General features: G+C 35.5%; 1 protein-coding gene across 2 annotated transcripts in view; it reads left to right on the top strand.

The window, feature by feature from the left end:
• Gpbp1 (GC-rich promoter binding protein 1) overlaps positions 1 to 23718 on the top strand; it is a gene marked incomplete in the record, with an annotated part of 77714 nt that overhangs the window by 40451 nt on the left and 13545 nt on the right. Inside the window, 8 exon segments of one of the 2 annotated variants that reach the window (XM_017799955.2) lie at positions 3119 to 3242; positions 3377 to 3600; positions 8222 to 8288; positions 9317 to 9376; positions 16935 to 17119; positions 18349 to 18489; positions 20156 to 20323; positions 22211 to 22398. In XM_017799955.2, coding sequence (XP_017655444.1) covers positions 3119 to 3242; positions 3377 to 3600; positions 8222 to 8288; positions 9317 to 9376; positions 16935 to 17119; positions 18349 to 18489; positions 20156 to 20323; positions 22211 to 22398 — 1157 coding nt within the window. 2 annotated transcript variants of the gene reach the window in all.

The following is a 23718-nucleotide window of genomic DNA, read 5'->3' as shown; positions in this document are numbered from 1 at the left end:
TAGATAGGTTCTGGGGATCAAACTTCAGTCTTCAAATCATTAGGCTTGTTGGCAGGCATGTTTACCAGCTAAGACATCTCTCCAGCTGTGGAGTTAAATTTGAGGAAATGGGAGAGGAATGAAATCTAGGATACACATGTAATTATTAACCTTTGTCAGGAACATTGTATAACTTTGCTTCTTCCTGTTGACAAGATTGTTAGGATAAAATATCTCACAAACCCATAGTTTGGAGAAACACAATTTGTGGTTTCCATATAGTGAGATAGACAAATCATTCTTCATTTTTGTGTAGACCACTGGTTTCTTAAGCAATGGTAATTTTATTTTACTTACAATTTAAATTTGTTTACTTTCAATATTTGGATTCTTGAAACATAAAACTAAAGAAATTCAAAATAAGTGGCATTCTTAACCAGAAGTAGTAATAAACTAAAGTAGCAAAGTTGAATTATTAGATCAGTTTTCTGGTGGTTTGGGCACACCATGGTAAGAAATGCTATTTAATGTCCCATATTGTGTCTCACATATTCTAAAAAAACTTTTCAGGACTGGAAAGATAGCTCAGTGGTTAAGAGTACTGGGTACTCTTTCAGAGGACTAGGTTTGGTTTCCAGCACACACATTATGACTAGATCCTTAACTACAGTTCCAGGGGATCTGACTCCCTCTTCTGACCTCTTCGGGCTTTGCAGGTCATTGGTGCACTTATAGACATGCAGGCAAAACACTCATACACATAAAAATGCATAAATAAATACATAAATAAATAAAATTTTACTTTATTTGTATGTGTCAGTGCTTACATGTATGTATGTATATGACGTGTACCTGGTACCTGTAGAACTCTTAACCTTTGAGCCATCTCTCCAACCCCTGTGTACCACATCTTTATGTGCAAATGTTTGTTATTGTTTTACAACATAGTATTTGAATTTCCTGTTGTGTTCAAAATATATTGTCTGTAAATACAAAGGTATTCTATAAAATAATGTGAATAAAAAGTAAGATCACAATGTGACACAGAATGAGTGTTCAGTTCTTCCACAGGTTGTGACTGAAAAGAGGGCACTGATGAGTAAAAATTTTATACTTAGGAAGCTATGTTTATGGCCGTACTTAGTGGTAGAATACTTGCCCTAGTAAGCATGAGGCCTTGGGTTTAACCTCTAGCATGGAAAGAGACACACACCTAGATTATACCCCCTCCCTGAGTTCAGAGCTGATTTCAGTCAGTTAACAGTTATTAAAATATATTGATTGAGAGGATATATATGTATGTACCTAAGCATGTGTGCATGCACTAATAATGGTTATTGTGTGATCTTGGCACATCATTTGAGGTGGGAGGGTTAAAAAGAGGGGTGTTTGGCTTTAGCTTTAGGAAATATACCTGTTAGGCTAAGATTAGAGATCTTGGATTTTATTTTTCTCCCATTGTTTTTTTGGGGGACAGCAAGCAGTACATTAAAATAAATAGGGCAGCAAAACAGAACCTGTTTTGTTTTTTTGAGACTGGGTCTTACTTTGTAGCCCTAACTGGTCTGTAGACCAACTCACTATGTAGACCAGAGTGGCCTTAAATTCAAGAGATTTCATCTGCCTCTGCTTCACTAATGCTAGGACCATGCCCAGCCTAGAATTTACTTTTGTAGATGACGTATTAGAGGCATCTAACTTCCTTGTATATGATCTTATTTCTTCTGTTAATTTGAAATGTCATTATCACAAAGGTTTCATTTAGTCTTCATAGTAGTGGTTTGTTTTTTTTTGTGTTTTTTGTTTTTTTTTAATGGGAAGATTAAACTCTGGCCCTTACAGTTTGCTAGGGAACCCCACCCTACCACTGCCCTGAACCCCAGCCAAGTAGTAGCATGTTATATTATCTGGCATAATAAATGTCCTCTCCTCAACCATCACCACTTTCTTTCTCAAATGGTAATAATTTGTATATGTTAATTTTTTTTACTTTTTTTTTTTTCCCTCTCTCTGAGAAAAGGTTGCCCATTTTGCCTAGGCTGCTCTTGATCTTGTGAGCTCATGTGGTCCTCTTGTACTAGCCTCCTGAATAGCTGGAATCATAAGTCTGCACTAGTATGCCTGGTTTCCATTTTTCTTTTCTGATAACCTAAATCCATTTGTTAAAGTCAAAAGTTTTTTATATTATTGGGATTTTTAAATTATAATTTCATCAGATACATGTTAATAATGAGGCTAAATAGCTATTAAAGATGGGATTTTGTAGTTCTAATTTTTGGAATAGTCATTGAACATCTTATGTTTTGTTTCTGTGCTTATTTGATGAGAGTATAGGAAACTTAATGATGTTTTACACTTAGTAATTTTTTTTGATGTAGAAGAAAACAGAATTAGATTGAAAGTATGTACATCAGCGTGTGATAAGAATATTATGCTTTGTTAATAAGAAAAATGTATCACATTTTAACTTGCTTTTCATTTAAAAAATTTTTTATTTTTATTTGTATGAGTGTATGGCCTTCATTAAATGTAAGTGCACTCATGTCATGCAGTGCCCAGGAAGGTCAGAAGAGAACTGGAGTTAAGGATGATTGTTAGCCACTGTGTGAGTGTTGGGAACAGAACCTGGGTCTTCTTCAAAAGCAGCCAGTGCTCTTAACTGCTGAGGCATCTCTCCAGCCTCCTTAACTTGCTTTTCTTAGAGAATTTTGCTGTTACTGTTATTATTGTTGTTATTGAAAAATAGTTGTAATTCTTGAACTCTTTTAGAAAAATGCACTTCTTTCTATCTGGGTGTGGTAGCACATGCCTTTAATCCCAACAGAGGGAGGCAGAGGTAGGTGGATCTCAGAGTTCAAGGCCAACCTGGTTTACATAGTGAGCTCTAGACCAGCCCCACTACAGGGAGACCAAAAAAGTCCAAAAAAGAGAAAGATATACTTCTTTCAATAAGACAGGAAAAAAAGGAGACTAACTATGGGGTTCATTTCATTTATATGTAGAATTACCAAATATCAAATAAACTTAAATACATGTATTCTTAACCATTTAAAATTCTTAGAAATAAGTTGGGTTGTTAATAGCTTTTAAAGTTAAATTTGGGTTTAATAAGTGTATTTATGTGCTTATAATTTTTCAGTCATCATTGAATTTTGAAAAGCATTCTGAAAACTTTTCATGGACAGAGAATCGTTATGATGTGAGTCGCCGACGACACAACTCTTCAGATGGCTTTGATTCTGGTATTGGGCGTCCTAATGGAGGTAAATTGTGCTAAGGGATGATATAATTTCAGGACAGTTTTTTTCATAATGTTTTATAGGTTGTTTTGATTGCTTTCAAATCTTTAAGCATCACTGTCTTTGAATTTATATTACTTTACTGTTATCAAATAAAGGTAATTTTGGGAGGAAAGAAAAAAATGGATGGCGTACGCATGGCAGAAATGGTACTGAAAACATAAATCATCGAGGGGGATACCATGGTGGAAATTCCCGTTCTCGTAGCAGTATTTTCCATTCTGGAAAAAGCCAAGGACTACATGAAAACAGCATCCCTGACAATGACACTGGGAGGAAAGAAGACAAAAGAGAACGAAAACAGTTTGAGGCTGAGGATTTTGTAAGTTTCTTGTAATTTTAATACAAATGATGTTTCTGCAAGTTCCATTTTAGAATCAAGGCACTCCTAGGTGGTTTTATTAGTACAGGTCATTTTCTGTAGGGCTCATTCTTCACAGGTGGTTGTCCCGTTGTGGGTGTTTTGTTTTCGAGACAGGGTCTCATTGTGTCCTAGGCTGACCTGGAACTCTGTTTAGCTCAGGCTGACTTTGAACTCATGACAGTTCTTGAGCTGCTGCCTCCAAAGTGCTGGGATTAACAAAAGTCATCTTGCCTGGTTCTGTCTACTTGCCTTTTAAACATCATATTTTATAAGGAATTGTTTTTATTGCATTTTATTATTTTGTGTGTATGTTTGCATGCATGGGTGTGTGGCACAGTGCACTTACAGAGGTGATTGAATAACTTTTTTTCTTTTGGAGACAAGGTCTCACTGTAGCCTTGGCTGGCCTGTATAACTCAGCGTGACCTGAGACTCAGAGATCCCTCTGCCTCTTCCTCCCCAGTGCTGGGATTTAAGGTGTGTGCTACCACACCTGGCTCTCAGAGCATAACTGGTTCTCTCCTTGCATCCTGTGGTTCTTAGTAATTGAACTCAGGTCATCAGACTTGATGGCCAGTACCTTTACCCAATGAGCCATCTCATTGTCTCCTTGTAAGGGATTTTTCTGTGCATCACCTCCTTCTTAAGCCAAGTGTCTCCCTCCTTATCCCTGTTCCAGAGTCATACCATGGGTTGTTTTTGTTTGATTTTTTTTTTGTAGCACTTTTGGTTTATTTATGTTGTTTTTATTCCTTGTAGAATACTGGATGATTTCCCTTAAAAGTAATAGCTGGGCTTAGTGGCTTATTTGCAACTGCTTCATTTATATATTTAAATCAAGCTTCTGGAAAAAAAGTATTTTACTAATACATTGATTGATTGAGAAGCATCTTACTATGGTGCCCAGACTCGTCTTGAACTTACGGGCTTAGGTGTTCCTCCTGCCTCAGCCTCCTGAGCAGCTGAGGTTACAGGCACGTATAACTATTCCCTACTTCAGTATTATATTTAGATTGTCATTTTTTAAAAAAATTTACTTTTTAGCAAATATACTTACTATTTTCTTACTGGTTTCAGAACTCAAACAAGGACCTAGTCCATCCTAAGCCAGCTATCTTATCAGTCTCCAGCCCTAGATCATTGATTTTTAAATAGGTTAGAACAACACAGAACAATGCATGACTCTTAAGCCTTCCATATTTTGAAGTAGTGTTTCAATTCAGAGATTTCTTAGTGGTCAGAGAATTGTTATCCTAGTTCAAATGAGACTAAGAATGAAAATAAGTATGAGTTAATGAAAATAAAATTTTCATCTTTTCCTAATCTCAATGTGTATAACACTGTGCTGTTTTTGTTTGTTTGTTTGTTTGTTTTTTTTTGCTGCTGTTGTTGTTTTCCTCATTTCTTTTTTTCTTGAGACAGTCTCACTATACATCCCTGGCTGAGCTCAGGCTGGCACAGAACTCACATTAAAGATCCCTCTGCCATGCTGGGATTAGAGGCTTGTGCCACTACACTCAGCTCGTCACTCTGCTTCCTAAGTTAAAGAAAAAGTGAGCTAATGTACAGTTTTACTTTGCTTTTATAGCCTAGGGTAGCTTTGAACTACTGATCTCTTGCCTTTTAGTTCAAAAGTGCTGGAATTATGGCTATGTACCACTGTTCTTGGCTCGATTCATTCTTTTCTTTTCTTTTTTTTTTTTTTAATTTGTTTTAAAAAAGGGTCTCCCTCTAGCCCCAGCTGGCCTGGAACTTGCTATGCAGACCAGGGTGGCCTCATAGAGATCTGCCTGCCTCTGCCTCTCAAGTGCTAGGATTAAGGTGTGTACCACCATGACCAGCTATAATTCCTGTGTTTTTTAAAAATTTGTTTTAATTTTATGTGTGTATTTTGCATACATGTAAGTGTACCACATGCATGCAGTACCTACGGAGACCAGAAGAGGGTATTGGAATGAATCCCTTTAACTAGAGTTATGAATGGATGTGAACCACCATGTGGGTGCTGGGAGCTGAACCCAGGTCCTCTAACACTGAGACATCCGCCAAGCCGTTATGATTCAATTGTGATAATTTAAAATTCATGTTATATAGGTAAAGAGATGAGCACTTCGTATATTCTTAGTAATTTTTACTATATATCTGAGTGGTTATATTAGTTGTCAGTAATGACAGGTGGAGTCCTTGGTCTCACTGAGTTTCTATGCTAATGAGACCGTTCAAAGCATAAAATGAAAATGTAACTCCCGTTTTGCAGAGAATTTAAACAGGAAGTGACTGGGTAGCCACTTTGGTTAGGGAATTCAAGAGAATTCTATAGCATATTTAATGTGAGACTTAATTGATATGAAGGAATAAGCTTTGTCAACACCGAGTGTAGATCAGTGGTAGAACATGTGTTTATTAGCATATATGAAGCCCTGGGTTCAGTCCATAGCATCGCAAGAACTAAATCAGAACAAACGAGGGAGAAAGAAGGAATGAGTCTAGTGCAAAGGATTTTACTTTTAAACTATACCAGTTGTAAGAGAATGAATAGACTATAACAGTAGAAGGAAGATTAGTGACAAACCAAAAATTAGTATAGGAGAAACTGATGGTTTCAGTTGGTTAGCTTAGATAAAGGAAGAGAAAGTTTTTTGATATAATTTAGAAGTCATTTAGAATCCAGTAAATTTTTAAAAAGTCATTTAGATAGTTTAAGGGAAAGAATTTGGTAGATTAGATTTAGGGCAGGGAAATGGTTAGGGAATATGAAGTATAAATTGCTAGTTTGAGGGGCTGGAGAGATGGCTCAGCAGTTAAGAGCACTGACTACTCTTGCAGAGGACCCGGGTTTGATTTACCAGCACCCACATGGCGGCCACGAACCATCCTTAACTCCAGTTCCAGGGGAATCCGAAGCCCTCTTCTCACCTCCACAGCATTGCACGACACATGTGCGCTCATATACATTACATACATGCAGGCAGTACACTTGTACACATAAAATAATAATAACAAAATATTTTTTAAAAATTGCCAGTTTGAGGTCTTATTATCAAGTAGTTTTGGAAATGCCTGTGCCTTAACATTTGAATAATCTACGTTGTCCACTCGATTGTCACTATAAAATTTAACTTTTAAAATCAAATTGGGGATAATAGTGTTCTCATGGTAGTGAGTGTTAAATGAATAGCAGATTAAACAATGCATGACACATAGGAAGTTCTTAATAAAAACTATTTGGTGCTTTTGTTATTGTCCCCACCTCCATTCCTAAGGTAGTGGAAATCAGTGATTATAATCTTAGACCTGGAATATAGACATAGAGTATAGTTTACAATAGTTTATTTAATAAGAATAGTATAATTAAGAAATGTTTACATAGCCACCAAAAAAATCTTAATCCTATGGAGCTGTATCTGTGAAGTAATGACTTGTACTGATAATACATATACACTGTTCTGGGGTTTTTTAGTATCAGTTCAATGCTAGTAATAATTCACTTTGGTTCATCATTAAGATATTTGTATTTGGATTAATTTTATTCAACATAAGTATTTTTTATTTTCCTTAAGCAAAGCAGGCTGTGTTGCTACTTTATAGGAAAAATAACCTGGTCAATGCTGTAAGTCTTAGGAATCTAGGGAAGAAATGTCAACAAGATAAGCTTTAGAGTACCCATTAATGCTATCTCTTGAATAATCCTGAGCATCCCTTAGAACGTGTGTGTGTGTGTGTGTGTGTTTGTGTGTGTTTGTGTGTGTGTGTGTTGGATAGAGTGTGTCTGTGCAAGCTACAGAAGAATTTGTTGTAGCACACAGTCTTAATTTAGTTTGTTTTTTGTTTGTTTTTTGTTTTTAAAGTGAACCAGGCTCTCATGTTGCCTAGCCCAGTTTGGCAGCAATCTTAACCATATAACTGAAATGGCACTCTCAGTCCTCCTGCCTCATCCTCCTGAGTTCTGGGAGAAAATGAGTGTGTTAACAGAAGTAGTCCACTGATACATAAACATACTCTAGAATTGGAAGATAGTATAATTTCCTCTCCTTTGGTGTAAACTGGGAAAGGACATTGTACCTCAGACCGGGATTCTCTTTTGCTTGGTGCTGTCATGCCCAGGGTGGCCTTGAATTCCTTGACTAAAGCCACTGTTTCCTATCCTCAGCTTCTCAAATAGCTGGTACTACAGGGGCTAGTAGACCCCTTGACTCTGTGGACTTTTGTTGTTTTTTTTCTTTTTACTGAATGTTGAACTCATGGCCTCCTATTTGTTTGGCTAGCACTCTACCACTAAACTTAAGCTACATTCCTTACCTTTGTGTATGTGTCCTCCATGCTACTCAAACTTTCCTCAGATAGTTAAGGATGAAGATGAAGATTGTCTTTGTTTCCAACTAGCAGTGAGTATAAACACTCAGCATTGTAATGGTTAGCAGAGTAAGCCGAAAGTGAAGTTTATGAATATTAGTCATTATAGCTGAGTTGATCATACCATATTCTTCATTTATAAGATATATAATCATGTGATTGTTTTTAAAGACTTGAGTTGTAAAACACGTAGTTTGTTACATTTTAAAATTCAACTTTCTTTCAGCCATCTTTAAATCCTGAATATGAAAGAGAACCAAATCAGAATAAATCTTTAGCTGCAGGTGTTTGGGGTAAGTGACTTTTTAATCTATTTTTAAGGGACAGAAAATGTTGATACCTGAAGTTTCCTTTTTAAAAAATATAAAGTAGGAGAGAATAACGCTTTCTCTCTTTTAATAATTGCTTTTGATGTATTTTACTACTGAAAGTAATAACCTTTAAAAGGAAGAGATTTGGGGTATGTTTACTTTGAAATACTTGATTTGCACATTAGTGACATTAAATGTACCCAATTTGATTTTTCTTTTGAAATGATTCTAGGTTAATTGAATTTTGAAGGTAGCCTGATAATCTCAAAATACCTGAAAATTTAGGCCAAATTTTTAGTTTGTTTTATCATTGAAATTTTAGTTAACTAGAAAAATAAGTATTTGTAGTCATATTGCAATATGAAATTAGTCTTTTTACATATGACAGTGTTTGTACATAGACTGTTAAAATAATTGTTTAGATTTACCTATGACTTAATATTTGAAATTTCTTGCTTTTTCAAAGCTTAATGAGAGTGTCTAGTGAATTATTCCCTTTTCTTTAAAACTGCTGAGAGTTTAATTTGATATCATCTTATAGAATAAACTGTACTCATAATACAAATTAAGAGATTTTAAAAGATTCAAGTGAAGTTTAAAATAATGGAAAATTTTATAAAATAAAATTTTACAAGATTTGACATCTGAAAAATAAGCTTGAACTTGATATGAAATTCAAAGTGCTCTATCCACTTTGAAACTTGTACACATACTCATTTGTAATTTTTAAAATTGAAAACAACCTATGAAAACAAAAGGATTGTGGCTTATGTTAACATACTAGTCCTAACAATAAAGGCATTATTTTAAACTTTGCCCCGTCTTATGATGGTCTTATTTGTATTTATGGGGTGAAACTTGGGAATTATTTTGTTTTCTTTTGAATCTCCCTCTTTATTTAATGGCTTTTTGAGGGTGGGGGAGGGGGTGGTCAGGCACTTTTATTAGAACCATGTAAATGGCATTGTTTTTTCTGTATTGCAAATTAGTATTTCTACCACTCTCCCCAGGCCTACACGCCCAGACACACACATACCCAACCAAAAAAATCTCCCAAGCTCCTCTCTTAGGTATGTTTCCTTATTATTCAGTTTTTCTGGGAACAGCTGATTGCATAAGAATATAGAATCACCTGAAAGGTGTTAAATAGAATCTCTAAGAAATTAGGAATAGTTTGGATTTTAGTAGAATGAAAGTAAACTTAAAAAAAAAAAAAAATCAAGAATGTCAGTGAGCATTTGTCATATAAAACTATAAGATACTATTGGTACTTATCCGTGGTTGATTTAATATGAGAAATGATTTGACTCAAAAATCTCAGAAATGATTTATAGGCAGAGGCATTTTTGGAAACGAGACTAAAATGTATTAATATAAAAATTTTGGTTTTGCTAGTTGAAAAGATGTTTAAATGGGAAGTGAACTCTTATGTGTTTAGTTAAACTGAGATGTGTTTCTGCATTAGAAATTAAAAAGAAAAAGAAACGGTTAATTGTGGAATGGCTAATTGTTAAATTTCCAGTACTTCCCATAGGAATACAATGAAACTTCATTGTAGCACACTTCACTATTCCTTTCTCATTTTACCCCCCTGGGTTCCCAAGTATGCTTTTCCTCATTGCAACATTTAGAATAGCTATGTTCCTGAGGAAGATGAGAGAATTTTAGGAAAGACTTCAATAGAACTTTTCTAGTGATACTTCTTTCCAGGTAAGCAAAAATTTACTAACAAAAATATAGTATGTTTATGAAAGAAGAAAACAATTTGTTCCCCAAACTATGACTTTGTTGATCATAAATTGGCCTATTCTTAACATAATACCCCAATTAAAAAAATAACTTCCAGAAAAGAAATTAAGCCATTTAAAATAAAGTTACAAAGGTTCAATTCTAGTTAGAATTCAGGATTTAGTTAACTTTATTGGAAACATCTTGATCTAAGCATATACTTTGTTAGTGTTTTTGTTTTAAACAGGATTATAGCTGTTTATACAAATGATTAGTGATCATTAATCTCTCTCCATGTTCTTAATAATATGTCTTAAATAGGAATTCAAGGTACTTCAATGTGTCATTGAGAATTTTAAAATGTTTGTGTTACTCAGTTACTTGGAGGCTAAGGAACAGAGAGAGAGATGAGTTTATATGTAAGCTGTTTGGGATGCAGTTAGTGGCTAGTCACATGTAAACTTTCAGAAGTCCTATTGGATGATGTTAGCAGCATATTATTGGTAGAACTTAAAACATGTAGTGCTTAAGATATGATGTAATGAAAACAATGCAGTCACTGAATTTATTAATGTAGTCTTTGGTTCCACATTTCTGTTTGTGTGTATTCTTTGATAATATGATGGTCTGCCCTGGTTTTTCCTCATATCTGGTACAGTATAAGCATAAAGGTTCATTACTAATATGTTTTGTTTAACCTTCTAAACCAAAGCAAATTAGTGACCAGCTTCAAAAAGAAAAGGAAAAAAACAAACAAACTTGACAACTCCAATATTACTGGCCCAAAACATACATATATAGAGAGAGACATAATTGCATTATACAATAAAGTAAATGATAGTAAAAATCAGTGAGGTTCTTTTGAGAAACCCTGATAATTAAAATTAGAGAAAGGGATGGGCAGCCTGACAATATTGATGTGTCATTTTGCTTGGGTATTTAAATTCCTTTAATATCTACCTTATTATCTTACGTAAATTTAACAGTGAAGTTTACGTGATTAAAAATAGTGCAGATCAAAACACGTTTGTTAAATAGGAACATTCAAACCCAGCAAAATACAGTGTCAGTCTTTCTAGAAATAATCTTCTAAAAAGAGATTTATTTTTGTGTGTGTATGTTGTGTGTCTGTGTCTGTGTGTATATGGATGTATGTATGTGCAGGTGGCTGCAGAGGTCAAAGCTGTCAGATACCCCAGGAACTGAAGTTGGAGGTGACTGTGATCTGCCTGATAGGGGTGCTGGGACCTGAACTCCAGCCCTCTGCAAGAACAGTATGGGCTCTTAAATCATTGAGTCATCTCTAGCCGCAAGAAATAATCTTTTAGCAGTTGGTTTTCATCTGTTAAACTTAGTATCCACAATAGAAAGTTGTTTTAATTACTTGATGTAGAATTTTTGAACCTGATTTATGGGTATTAAGAAGCTTTAAAATTGATTTAAATGCTATTAAGTTGAATGCTATTTACTTTTCATTTGTATACTTTTATGCATTTTATTCAGTGAAATTGACTCTTCTGTTAAGATAGGAATCTAAAGTAGTAAATGGGGTATGGTAGCCCTGGCCCAGTTTGGAAATATACTATAAGCTGTTGCTTTTTTGTTGTTTATTTCTGTTTGTTTTTTGAGACAGGATCTCCCTGTAGCCCCAGCTGATCTGAAGCTCACTGTGTAGACCAGGCTGGCCTGAATCTCCCAGAGATCCAACTGCCTCTGCTTCCCAAGTGCTGGTATTAAAGGTGTATGCCACCATGCCCGGCAACTAGAAACTGCTTCTCTGGTTCATTCAGATAGTATTTTTAGTTGGGGATGTTAAACATTTTGATAATAACTGACATAGGAATATCTTGGTTTCCATTTTTTCCAGAAATATAGAAGTTAAAATTACTGACTTTGGAATCAGCTAAATCTAGACACCAGTAATTAGAATTTTTACTTATTGGTTATTTAGATTTGAAAGAGATAGCTTTTAATATTTGAGTGAATTTCCTTCTCAAAAAATGAAAATGATCACAAAAGTATTAATGAGAAAAGTATTGCTTTTGTCTGTTATTCAGAAACCTTTATCATGCCAAAAGGTGTTTAGTCAGTGTCAGGTAATTGTTTTGATCACATCCAGTAAGTGAAAGGTAGTCTAGTTTTAGATTTATTAAAAGGCAAAAAATGAGGTTTGTGGATTTTATGCTAAAGAAAGTAGTGCTTAATGTAGTGTTAGATTGTGTATAGTATGGAAAATATAATGAAAGAAAAGATATTGAAGCAATGAATTGAGATGTCAGTTTTGTAGCCCATGTTAACTTCAAACTCTGAATCTTCCTGTCTCTGCTTCCTGACTCTAGTGTAGCAGTCTTCTAATTTGCCTTCTGAAGAATTGAGCCAGTTCCCCCTTACTATTGACTTTGTATTTAAGAAATAAAACACATTGTATGTTCATGACAAGAAAGTGATAAAGTCACTTACTAGAAGATTATAGTTATTTAGAGGAATAGAAGGAAATAATTTAAAAATCTAAAATTCATATTTACTTTCAGAATTCTTGAGCTTAAATTTGAATCTGAGACTACCTGTAACATGAGTTTGAGGTAATTAGCAACTTAGAGAAGGACATCACTGAAATAAGTTACTTTCTTTATCTAGGTGCTAAAGTTTATCATTAGTATATAAACTTATCTTTAAAAGAATAAGTACTTTTGGGGACTGGAGAAGTGGCTCAGTGTTTAAGAGTACTGGCTGCTCTTGCAGAGGCCATGTGTTCCTGTTCCATCATCCTCATGGTGGCTAATAACCAACCCTAACTCCAATTCCAGGGGATTTGTTGCCCCCTGCTGGCCTCCATGAGAATTGCATGCACATGGGAGACTTAAATATGTTGGCAAAACACAATGAATCCAAAAAAAATTTTTTTAAAGAAATATTTTGGGTTTTCATTAAATTTAATACTTGACCATTACATAAGCTAATATTTGAATCTAAAAGCTCATATACCTGGAAAATTGTGAAATAATTTGAAAATAAACTGTAGAAACAAATAATAAAACAGTATAAAATGAATGTAAATGATACAAATTAAATTATGCCTGTTGTGTCTTCCTTTACTTATAGGCAATCGCCATTGGTCAAGCTTCCTCCTCCCTTTGGGAGTATTTGACACAGGGTCTCACCCTTTAGGCTGAGTTGGCCTTAGAATTGCTCATGGAGGACAGAGGAGGATGTTAGGTGTCCTGTTCTGTTATTCTCTAAATTATTCTGTTTAAACAGGGTCTCTCAATGAACCTGGAGCAAATCTGGAGGCCAGTAAGCTCCAGTGATCCTCCTGTCTCTGTTCCCCACAATGCTGGGATTATAAGCACATACCAGCTTTTACATAGGTGCGAGGGATTTTTTTTTTAAATTTTTTTGTATGTGAGTGCACCCATGTCGTGCAACGCCTCAGAGGTCAGAAGAGGGCTTCAGATTCCCCTGGAACTGGAGTTAAGGACGGTCTGTAGCCACCATGTGGGTGCTGGGAATCGAACCCAGGTCCTCTGCAAGAGCAGTCAGTGCTCTTAACTGCTGAACTATCTCTGCAGCCCCGGTGCTAGGGATTTGAACTTGAGTCCTAATACTTTGGTAACAAGCACTGTTAACCACTGAGCCATCTCCCCAGCCTCTAAGAAAACTTTATTTTACAAAAAGTTACATTTGTTTGTTAAATTGATTATGTACTTATGTGTGCACTCACACTGTCACCTGTGTGTAAAGGTCAGAGGACAATTTTTGGGAGTTGGTTCTTTCCTTCCACCATGTGGGTCCCAGCATTGAACTCAGGTTGTCAGACTTGGTATCAAGTGTCCTTATTCATTGACCCATCTTGCCAGCCACAAGAAAACTTTTTTAAATGGGCAAATTTCTGTAGTTTATTCAGAATAGTTATATAGGATATAGACAGATCTTTTTATGTTTTATAGTTTTTTCTCATTTTCTTTGTTCTTATATGTTAGTCTAAAATTCCTGAAATCGTACCTTTCTAAATTGTTAATGTTTGGAAGATAGCATGCCTTTTCTCTTATTTCGTACAAGTTATTTAAACCTTAAACAATTTAAAGTGATCCTGAGACCGGGCTACTTTATATTTTACAGATGAAAAATTAACTTCTATGAAGTTATACAATAAATTAAATTAGAGATATTTGGATCCAGTATTCAGAATTTGATAATCATGTACAAAATCATTTTCTGTGTCATGATATTTAAATATGAATGATTAAAACTAGCACAACAATACTATATCTGCCTCTTCTTGCTCTAATTCCCTGTCATCTTTCTTTGAGTACTTTTGTCATCTCTTTGCTACTTATTTTTCTGCAAGTGATTTCTTAGGCTTCACCTTTCTTTATAGGATAGTCCATCATTCTTTGCACTGAGGACCTTTTGAAGAAACAGCCAAAATATTTATTGTTCCAAGGAGTCCAGTTTTAGGAAAGGTGAAATTTCTAGTCAGATCATTTTAGGCTTGAATATAATGAATGCTTGTTTATCTATTCTGTATCCCTTCTGCCTCCTGTTAGTCTTACTCCCTCCCACTTTACTTTGGACATAAAGTCTCAATATGTAATCCAGCTTGGCCTGAAACTTCTAACCCACTTCAACCTCCCGGATCCAGGATTTATAGGCCTGTGCCATAATACCTTCTTGCTTCTACTTTTAATCAGTGATTATGATTATTTGTGTCTAAAAATGGTATTACTTGTTTTTATATCCTTCATGTGAAATCATTTCTTTCTGCTTAAACACATAGGATTTTCTCAGTGAATTGTTTCAAAAAAATTATTTTCTTCCCTCCACCATATCTGACACTTTCAAGCCCCCAACCTTTGATATTTCAGAGTGGTTTTGAAGAGCCCTTCAGCTGTTACTAGATTACTCTTCATCTTTGTGTCATTCTAAACTGAAACTTTCTTCTTCACGTCTTCATCTAGGAATGTGTGGTGATCATTACTTTGTTGATAACCCTTCTTCTACACAGTTTATTTGGTTTCTTTCCTCATTATAGTAACTTTAATGTAAGAATCTATAAACGAAGAAAGATGGACTTAGATGTTTAGTTAGCTACATTGAACAAGAAGTTATCATTGTGATATCATAATTGAAATGTCTCAGTTTCAAAGCCTGAAGTATGAGATAATACTTTCAAAGTCATTACCGTTTGTTTTGTTCTTGTGGGCTGCAACTCCAATTCCTTGGTTTTAGATTTCTTTAATTTAGATTTTAAATTTTAGACTAAGATACTGTCACTACCTAGACTAAGATACTGTCAAGACTACCTCTCCCCCTCTTTTGATATGGAGTCTTCTTACTATGATGATGCCCAGGTCAGTCTGGTTCTCCTAGTCTCAAGCAGTTCTTACCATTTCATCCTCTTAAGTGCTGTCACTACAGGTGTGTGTCACCATGCCAAGCTTCCAGAACCTTGAATCGAAGAATGAAGTAGGGTGTTCCTTTTGGTTCCTTTTGGGGCCTCAGACTTGTCATCTTCTTGCCTTAGCTTCCATATCCAACTAAAGACTTTATTTTTAGTAGTATATTCACACTATTATCATCTTTTTGTCAAAAGTAATCATTGTAAAAATTTAGTATAATTTCTTCTTATTCATTCTCTAAGGTCTTCATTCCTATTTTTTGTTTTCTTCATTGTGTAATAGTTTCAGGGAATAGTATACATTGGTGATAACTTTTCTGTGTCCTTGTGTGCTTGAAGATGGTTTGCCCCCACCCCCCAAGCTATTACACCTTTTTAGGTAGCTAGAACACATGGAATGGTTGCCCTAGTAATTCAGTATGTATGTAATTTTTACTAAGATAAACCTTTTTTCATTTGTTCTAAGCCCTTATTCATCTATCACAGTAGTAGATCATCCCTCTGTCCCCCCGACCCCTGCTCCATTATCAGTTTTATCTTTTGGAGAGTTTGAAGTTTCAGATGAACTTAAAGTCTTTCTAGTTTCTCCATAGGACTCCTTATAGTTTTCTTGGGATGAAGCAGTAGAAGTTTGTAGTTTTAGGGCAGGGTATCACCATAAATATATACCCAGATAATCAATTCATAAAATACACTATGAATATTCTGAGCTAATTTAATTTAGACTTCATTCTCTGAAATTTTTGTCTGAGTTACCTATTCTGAACTGTCTACCAGTGAAACTGAAGCTTTCAGAAGTTTTGTAAGAGATGAAAGATACACTTGACTATGATAATTTTGTGTACGTATACTATGTCTTTGATTACACATGTAAAACTGATTAAATTATAGGAAGAGTTTTTCAAACTTTCAAACAGATGCCTTGAGAAAAGTATACATTTACTAGTTATTCCTAGTACTGTCTTTAGAAAACAGAATTGATTTGGTTGCCCTGATCTCAAATGATATCTTAATTATAATTAGATGGTAATCTAGTAGACATTTACAAATATTTGGACTGTGGGCCCTTCTTTGCTCACAGATTATAATGTTGTAAGTAGAATGAAAAGATTGGAAAAAAAAGGAAATTTGACTTTTTTAGAATAGGTAAGGAGAAAATAGAAATGCCTTTTATATTGTAAGCATTAACTCATTAGGATGAAATCTGCAGAATTTTAAAATTAGTAAATCAAAAATGTAGTATAAACTTTAATCTTGGTTTTATGGTTACGTCTACCTATATTCACCTGTATCACTAGACAATTGCCCAATTTTTGTTATGTTTCATAAGATTATGTTTTAGCCCCCTCCCCACAAAATGGAATATCGTTTGTGCTTATTTAGCTTAATTATTATTACTATTTTTTTTTCCAAGAACTAGCTGCTACTTTATGCTTAGGTAGGTTAATTTTTATTTAATTTTGAAATTCTGTATAACACTTGTTTGTCCTTTATTTATGCAGAATATCCCCCGAATCCTAAATCTAGAGCTCCAAGAATGCTGGTCATTAAGAAAGGTAATGCAAAAGACTTACAACTATCTGGATTCCCAGTAGCAGGAAACCTCCAGTCACAGCCAGTTAAGAATGGAACTGGTCCAAGTGTTTATAAAGGCTTAGTCCCAAAACCTGCTGCTCCACCTACGAAAGTAAGTTCTCAGTTGTTACAGAAACAGCTTTTTGGATGTCCCATTTGTGAATGGGCACTCCATAGTCACTTATTCTCTGCATTTTAACCAGTAATAGTCTCCATATGCTACAAAAAGAAGTTTCTGTAATGTGTAGAATAATCATAGAAGAAAAAGACATGAATTTGAGAGGGAGATGTAGGGGCAAAAGGAGGAGTTTGAGGGGGAAGGTGAATATGATGAGAATACATTGTATTATGTATAAAATCTAAGAAAGCAAATTTTGAATTGACATTAAAAATAGTTTTAACTTACTCTTTTAATGTATGAGTGTTGGGTCTGTATGTATGTAAGTGCACCATGTGCGTACCTGGTGCCCAGGGAGGCCAGAAGAAAGTGTTGAATCTCCTGAAATTGGACTTAGGGATGGGTGTTAGCTGCTATGTGGGTGCTGGGAACTGAACCCAGGTCTTCTGTAAGAGCAGGTAGTGTCTTTAACCACTGAGCCTTTGCCAACTGGAATTGACATTTAGTTATTTGGGGGAATTTTTTTAAACTTTTATATATTGTGTGGGATATTACTAAGGTACTGACTTAGAAATCATTGGCCTACTATGTACTGTTTATATAATTTCTGTTCTACTAAATGGACTAGGGCTGTTTGCTTAGTATATGGATTATACTAACTTGGTGCTCGGTTAAGTTTTTGAAATGTTCGTAAGGTTTTCTTGGGGGAAAAGTTTTGAAAATAATAGTGATTTAGTTTTTTAAAACCACTTTTTTCTTTTTCCTTTTTTTTTTTTTTTTCCTTTTTGGTCTTTTTGGTCTTTTTGAGACAGGGGACAGGGTCTCCCTGTAGCCCCAGTTGGCCTGGAACTCACAGAGATCTGCCTGCCTCTGCCTCCCAAGTGCTGGGACTACAAGCGTGCGCCACCACACCTGGCTGATTTAGATGTTTTTTATTGAATTTTAAACTTTGATTTTACTTGAAGAAAAAGATAGAAAGAGCCACATGTGGTGGCTCACACCTGGAATCCCAGCACTGTGAGATTGGGAGTTCTAGGGTAGTTTGGGGACTACAAGAGAAACAGTGTCTCTATAAAACAATAATAAAAAGCAGGAGGAACAGAGAACCATGTAGGAATGATGTAGTAGTATAACAATAATTGAACCAAATGTACTCGTCTTTTATTGTGTTCTCTTCTCTATTTTCTAAAATTTGGTAACTTAATCTTTGTCTTTTTCTTTAGCCTACACAATGGAAAAGCCAAACTAAAGAAAATAAAGTCGGAACTTCTTTTCCTCATGAATCTACATATGGTGTTGGCAACTTTAATACCTTTAAGTCAACAGCCAAGAATATCAGTCCATCAACAAATTCAGTAAAAGAGGTATGATATTTAACATTCCTTGAAGAATGTTATGTGTTTTAAAGTAAAAGACAGGGTCTTGCTGTGTTGCTCAGATTGGTCTAAGCTCCTGCCCACAGGTGGACATCTTTCCCCTGCCACCTGACTACAGGTTGTACCACCTTGCCCACTTGCTAAATCATAGTTTAGCAATACCAAAATATGTAAATTCATTCAAATCATTCATTAAAGATGAAATGTTTTAGTCTCTTCAAAAAATTTGATTCAAACTCTTCATTTTTGCTATTTTTTTTTTTGAGAAGTAGAAATACATAAAAATCCAAATAAAATTTCCTAGCTTTCTAGATGCATTCATTAGATTCTCTTTTCCCTCTTAATGAGACAGGGTCTCCCAGTAGCCCAAGCTGGCCTGGAACTATGTAGACCAGGCTGGCCTCTTTCTCATGAGATTGGCTTTCCTCTCTCTCTACTGCTGGGATTAAGGGTACCCATCACCATGCCTGGCCTCATTAGAACTTTGAAGGAAAGCATTAAGACAATTGCAATTTTGTTTGATGTTTGTGAAAGTTATACTGTAGAATTGAACCTTGACTGTTAATGAGGATTTGTTGTATAATCTTATTTTTGGGACTAATGGATATTTTATTAGTATTAACACTGAATCAGACATAGAGGAGGAAGGAGAGGTATATGTAAGTATTGATATCTCAAGTATTGTATTTTATTTTATTTGACCAGATTTTGAAACTCCAGACTTGGGAGTTTCTTGACTAGTCTTGAAACAAAGATAACTGGCTATATTATTATACCTGAAATTGCTTTGGGTCCCATATTAGAATATCATAACCATACATAAATTATATACAAATTGTCATTTGTGAAATCTTTGAGTTAAAAGAGAAAGACCAATATTCCTAATTGATTTATTGTATTAGATTAGATGTAACACACAGATATTAATGTCATCAATTGAGCCTTATGGTTTATTTCCATGTATTTAAAATAAAACACACATTCCCTATAACAAAGAGTTCTTAATACTGTTTTTTACTGTGTTCTACCACCAAAAGAAAAAAAGAAAAACGGACTCTAATTAATATCACCCCTCCCCCCAAATCTTCTCTGGGGAAATGCAATACGAGTCTTTCGTGTATAAATAATTATTGAACAGATATTATTTAAGATGTTTTTTGAAAACCAGCATTTTGTAATAGGGTTTGAAAAACAGCTTTTCTGTGGTATGCCTTAGAAATACTTAAACAGTTCTAATGTAATCTATAAAATAAAGTCTTCATTAAAGGTTGAAGTGTTAATCTGACCTTCATTATCTTGGTATAAAAAAATATTTTTGTTTACTGGATGTGGTGACACAAGCCTTTAGTCCCAGCACTCCGGAGGGAGAGGCAGGTGAATCTTTGTGAATTCAAGACCAGTCTGGTCTACACAGTGAGTTCTAGGCCAGCTTGGGGTACAGGGAGACTCTTGTCTCAAAAAGACCAAAAAAAAATTATTGTGTTGACCCATTTAGTAGCAGAGAAAAATACATAGTGTTACAGGTATACTTTGAATAAAATCAATTTTGCATTGAAAATAAAGGTAGAATATGAAGTTGTGATAGTTGTGAACGTTATTTTGGCATTAATTCCCTTGGTTTCGTATTTATCAGTATCTCTGAATTTCCTATTAGAGTAATCGCTCAAATTCCTCCTCGCCTGTTGACAAACTGAATCAGCAACCTCGATTAACCAAACTGACAAGGATGCGCACTGATAGGAAGAGTGAATTTTTGAAAGCATTGAAAAGAGACAGAGTAGAAGAGGAACATGAAGACGAGAGCCATGCTGGCTCAGAGAAGGTAATTGAATTTGCAGCAGTTCTTTTTATGTGTCTGAGTGTATTGCCTGCATGTATATAAGTGCACCCATGTAGTGCAGTGTCCATGGAGATCAGAAGAGGGCATTGGATCTCCTGGAACTGGAGTTACAGACGGTTGTTAGTAGCCATGAGGGTTTTGGGAACCCAACCTAGGTCCTCTGCAATAGCAGCCAGTGCTCTAAAGTGCTGAGCCTTCTTCAGCAGCAGTTCTTGATTTGACATTAACATGTCTTTGAATCACATGGGCAAATATTTAGAATCTTGAAAAAATTCTAATCCAAATTTCATCTCTAATCCTGCTCCTATAAAGCAGGTTCCTGTCTTCTCTAAGTGGATATTCCAGGTCTTAACAAAGCAGTGGCTGACCTGGAACTCACTATGTAGTTGAAAATGAACTTGAACGTTTTATTCTGCTTCTACCTTTAGAGTGCTGGACAGGCATGCACTATCACACCTGGTTTTGGCAAAATTACGCCTGATGAATAATGTATCACGTTAAGAGTACATGCTAACTCTGTACACTTTTTCAAAAAACACATGAGGGAAATGTACTTGATGACTTTTTTTGTTCTATTTAATCAGTTGATTTCCTTTACAAAATTAGAAATGAGCTCTGCCATCTGGTTGGTTTCAGCTATGAGGAGCCTCAGCAGGAAATAAGAATAGTGAGATGGGGGCACCTAATCCCTTGGTTCTCTTCCTCTCAGTCACTGTGGTTTATGTTCTCCTGCCAGCAGAATACTTTGTTAATGGATTCCCTTCCTTTTGATGCTGGTTTCCCTTGGTTTCTTCCACTTTCACTGTTGGTGACAGCAGCTTTATGGGTACTCATTGGGGGTGCTCTTACTCTCAACATTTGTTGTTGTTTTTTTTAATTAGTTTATTGTATTTTTCATATCAGTGAGTGTATTGCCTACATGTTTGTAAGTGCACCCATGTCATGCAATGACCTCGGAGGTCAGAAGAAGTTGTTGGATCCCCTGGACCTGGACTGGGTGCTAGGAATTGAACCCAGGTTCTCTGCAAGAGGATTCCATGTCCTTAACTGCTGAACCATATCTCCAGCCCCACATGTACACATTTGTAAATGGACCTTCAGTAATTTTGGCTGTGAATTTCAAAAATTCCCTTTAAAGAACGTTAGGTAGCCAGCCAACCATTTGTCTACGTGGTTTCCTTTCTCAGGTAGCCTTTTACCATTCTATATTTTGCATTACCTATGCAAAAATACATTCTTTTGAAGTGGTAGTACAAGAATGCCTTCAATTCCATTAATTCCCAACAGTCAGAAGCAAGTAGATCTCTGTGAGATCAAGTCCAGTCTGGTCTACATAGCAAGTTCCACACCAGTTGGTCATGCAGGTAGATCCTCTCTCATGCACAAAATTCGAAAATAAAACATCTTTTGGAGACAGCGTCTTATGTCTCCCAAACTGAGCTTGAATTTCTGGTCCTTTAGCTTTAACATCTCAACGAAATGATAAAATTAACAGGTGTGTATTACTGTGCCTGGTTACAAATATTTTTATGTATTATTTATTTATTTTTAATTCTGTCTCTGGGCTCAGTGTCATAGGCTTATAATCCTAGTACTCTTTAGACTGAGACATTGAAGATTGCTTTAAATCTGAGTTCAGCCGGGACTGTAAAGCATCAGAACTGCGTACTTGTCTTAAAAAAAAAAAGGACCAGAAAGTTTTGAATATTCTGCCTATCTTTATTTCACATTCTTGCGAGAATGCCTGTGAAATTTAATGCTTGCAAATACTACATTTATGTACTTTTTCGTGAGAATCTAGCCAGTTTGTACTACTTTATCAGTAACTGTTTTTTAGAACTCTTTGCTTTTAAACTCTCTAAAAATCAGGATGAAGACTCGTTTAATTTGCATAACAGCAATAGTACTCACCAAGAAAGAGACATAAATAGAAACTTTGATGAAAATGAGATTGCACAAGAGAATGGCAATGCCTCAATGATTTCCCAACAGATCATTCGGTCTTCAACCTTCCCACAAACTGATGTTCTTTCCAGTTCACTTGAGGCAGAACACAGGTTAGTAATTATTTTCACTTTTCCTCTGGCATTTTCTGTATTCAAGATATTATTATAGAGTTCTTATATGATTAATTGGTTCCTTTTTTTCGTCTCTACAGAACTCAGGTTGTCATATATTTTAGGCAAGCACTTTTCCACTTTGCTCTACTCCCAAACCCCAATTTATTTTACTTTTAACATCCTTATTAAAAACAAATTTCACCTCTTTTTAAGTGGATAGATGAATGATTTTTAATAGATTCACAGTTGTGTAATTTCATTGCAACATAATTTTAATAAATTTGAATTTAATCATTTTCACTCTGACCTAGGTAATCACTAATCTGTTTTCTGTCTGTATACTTTTATGGATATTGATACCAGTGAAACCATATCTGCTCTTTTTGTTTGGCTTTGACTAAGCATATTTTTCCTTTCTGCTCTAGCATGTCAGTACTTTGTTCTCTTTTTATTGCTCAGTAGTAAGTACACTATATAACTGTACCACTTTTTAATTCATCAATTAATAGATACCAGTTGTTTCCACTTTTATTTGTTTGGAGATAGGGTCTCCCTGTAAGCCCTGGGTGACCTCAGGGAATTTTCAAGTCTGTGTCCATCCCATGCCCCCCCCCCCCATCTTGAAGAACACTGAGGCTGTTGCCTCTCTCAGCTTTATTTCCATGGGTTCTTGGGATTGATTTGAACCCAGGTCTTCAAGCTTGCATGGTAAGCGTTTTATTCACTGAGCCATTTCTCCTGGCCTCAGTCATCTGTCTTTGATTATGGCCATTCTAATGAATGTGAAGTGGCATCTTTCTTTGTGTGACATTTTTGAAGTGCAGTTCTTAATAACTGATGATATCAAAACCCTTTGCCCCCTTTTTTTTCTGAGGTAGGGTCTCCCTCCAGCCCTCACTGGCCTAGAACTCACTATGTAGACCAGGTTGGCCTCAAACTCACAGAGATCCACCTGCCATTTCCTCCCAAGTGCTGGGATTAAAGACATGTGCCACCTCACTGGGTCAGTATTGAAATCTTTGTCTTTTTGAGATAGAGTCTCCCTGGAGCCACAGCTTGCCTGCAGCTTGCTATGGCTGGCCTCGATCTCAGAGGTCTGCCCATCTCTGCCTCCTGAGTGCTGAGACGTGGGCCACCAAGCCTGGCTCTGGTATTGAAATCTTTTAATATGTTTATTGGCCATTTATATGGCATGGTTGGGAAAAAAAATACCTATTGTAATACCTGTTTTTAAAACTCATAGTCATGAAGCTGTGAAATTTCCTTATTTTGTATATAAATGTCACCCACACATTCCTTTATTTCCAGTCCTTTATT

This window comes from Nannospalax galili, unplaced genomic scaffold, assembly GCF_000622305.1.
Source record: "Nannospalax galili isolate Female #2095 unplaced genomic scaffold, S.galili_v1.0 scaffold339, whole genome shotgun sequence".
Taxonomy (NCBI): Eukaryota; Metazoa; Chordata; class Mammalia; order Rodentia; family Spalacidae; genus Nannospalax; species Nannospalax galili.
The sequence above is the reverse complement of the archived record's forward strand: the minus strand, read 5'-3'. Positions and strand labels throughout refer to the sequence as shown.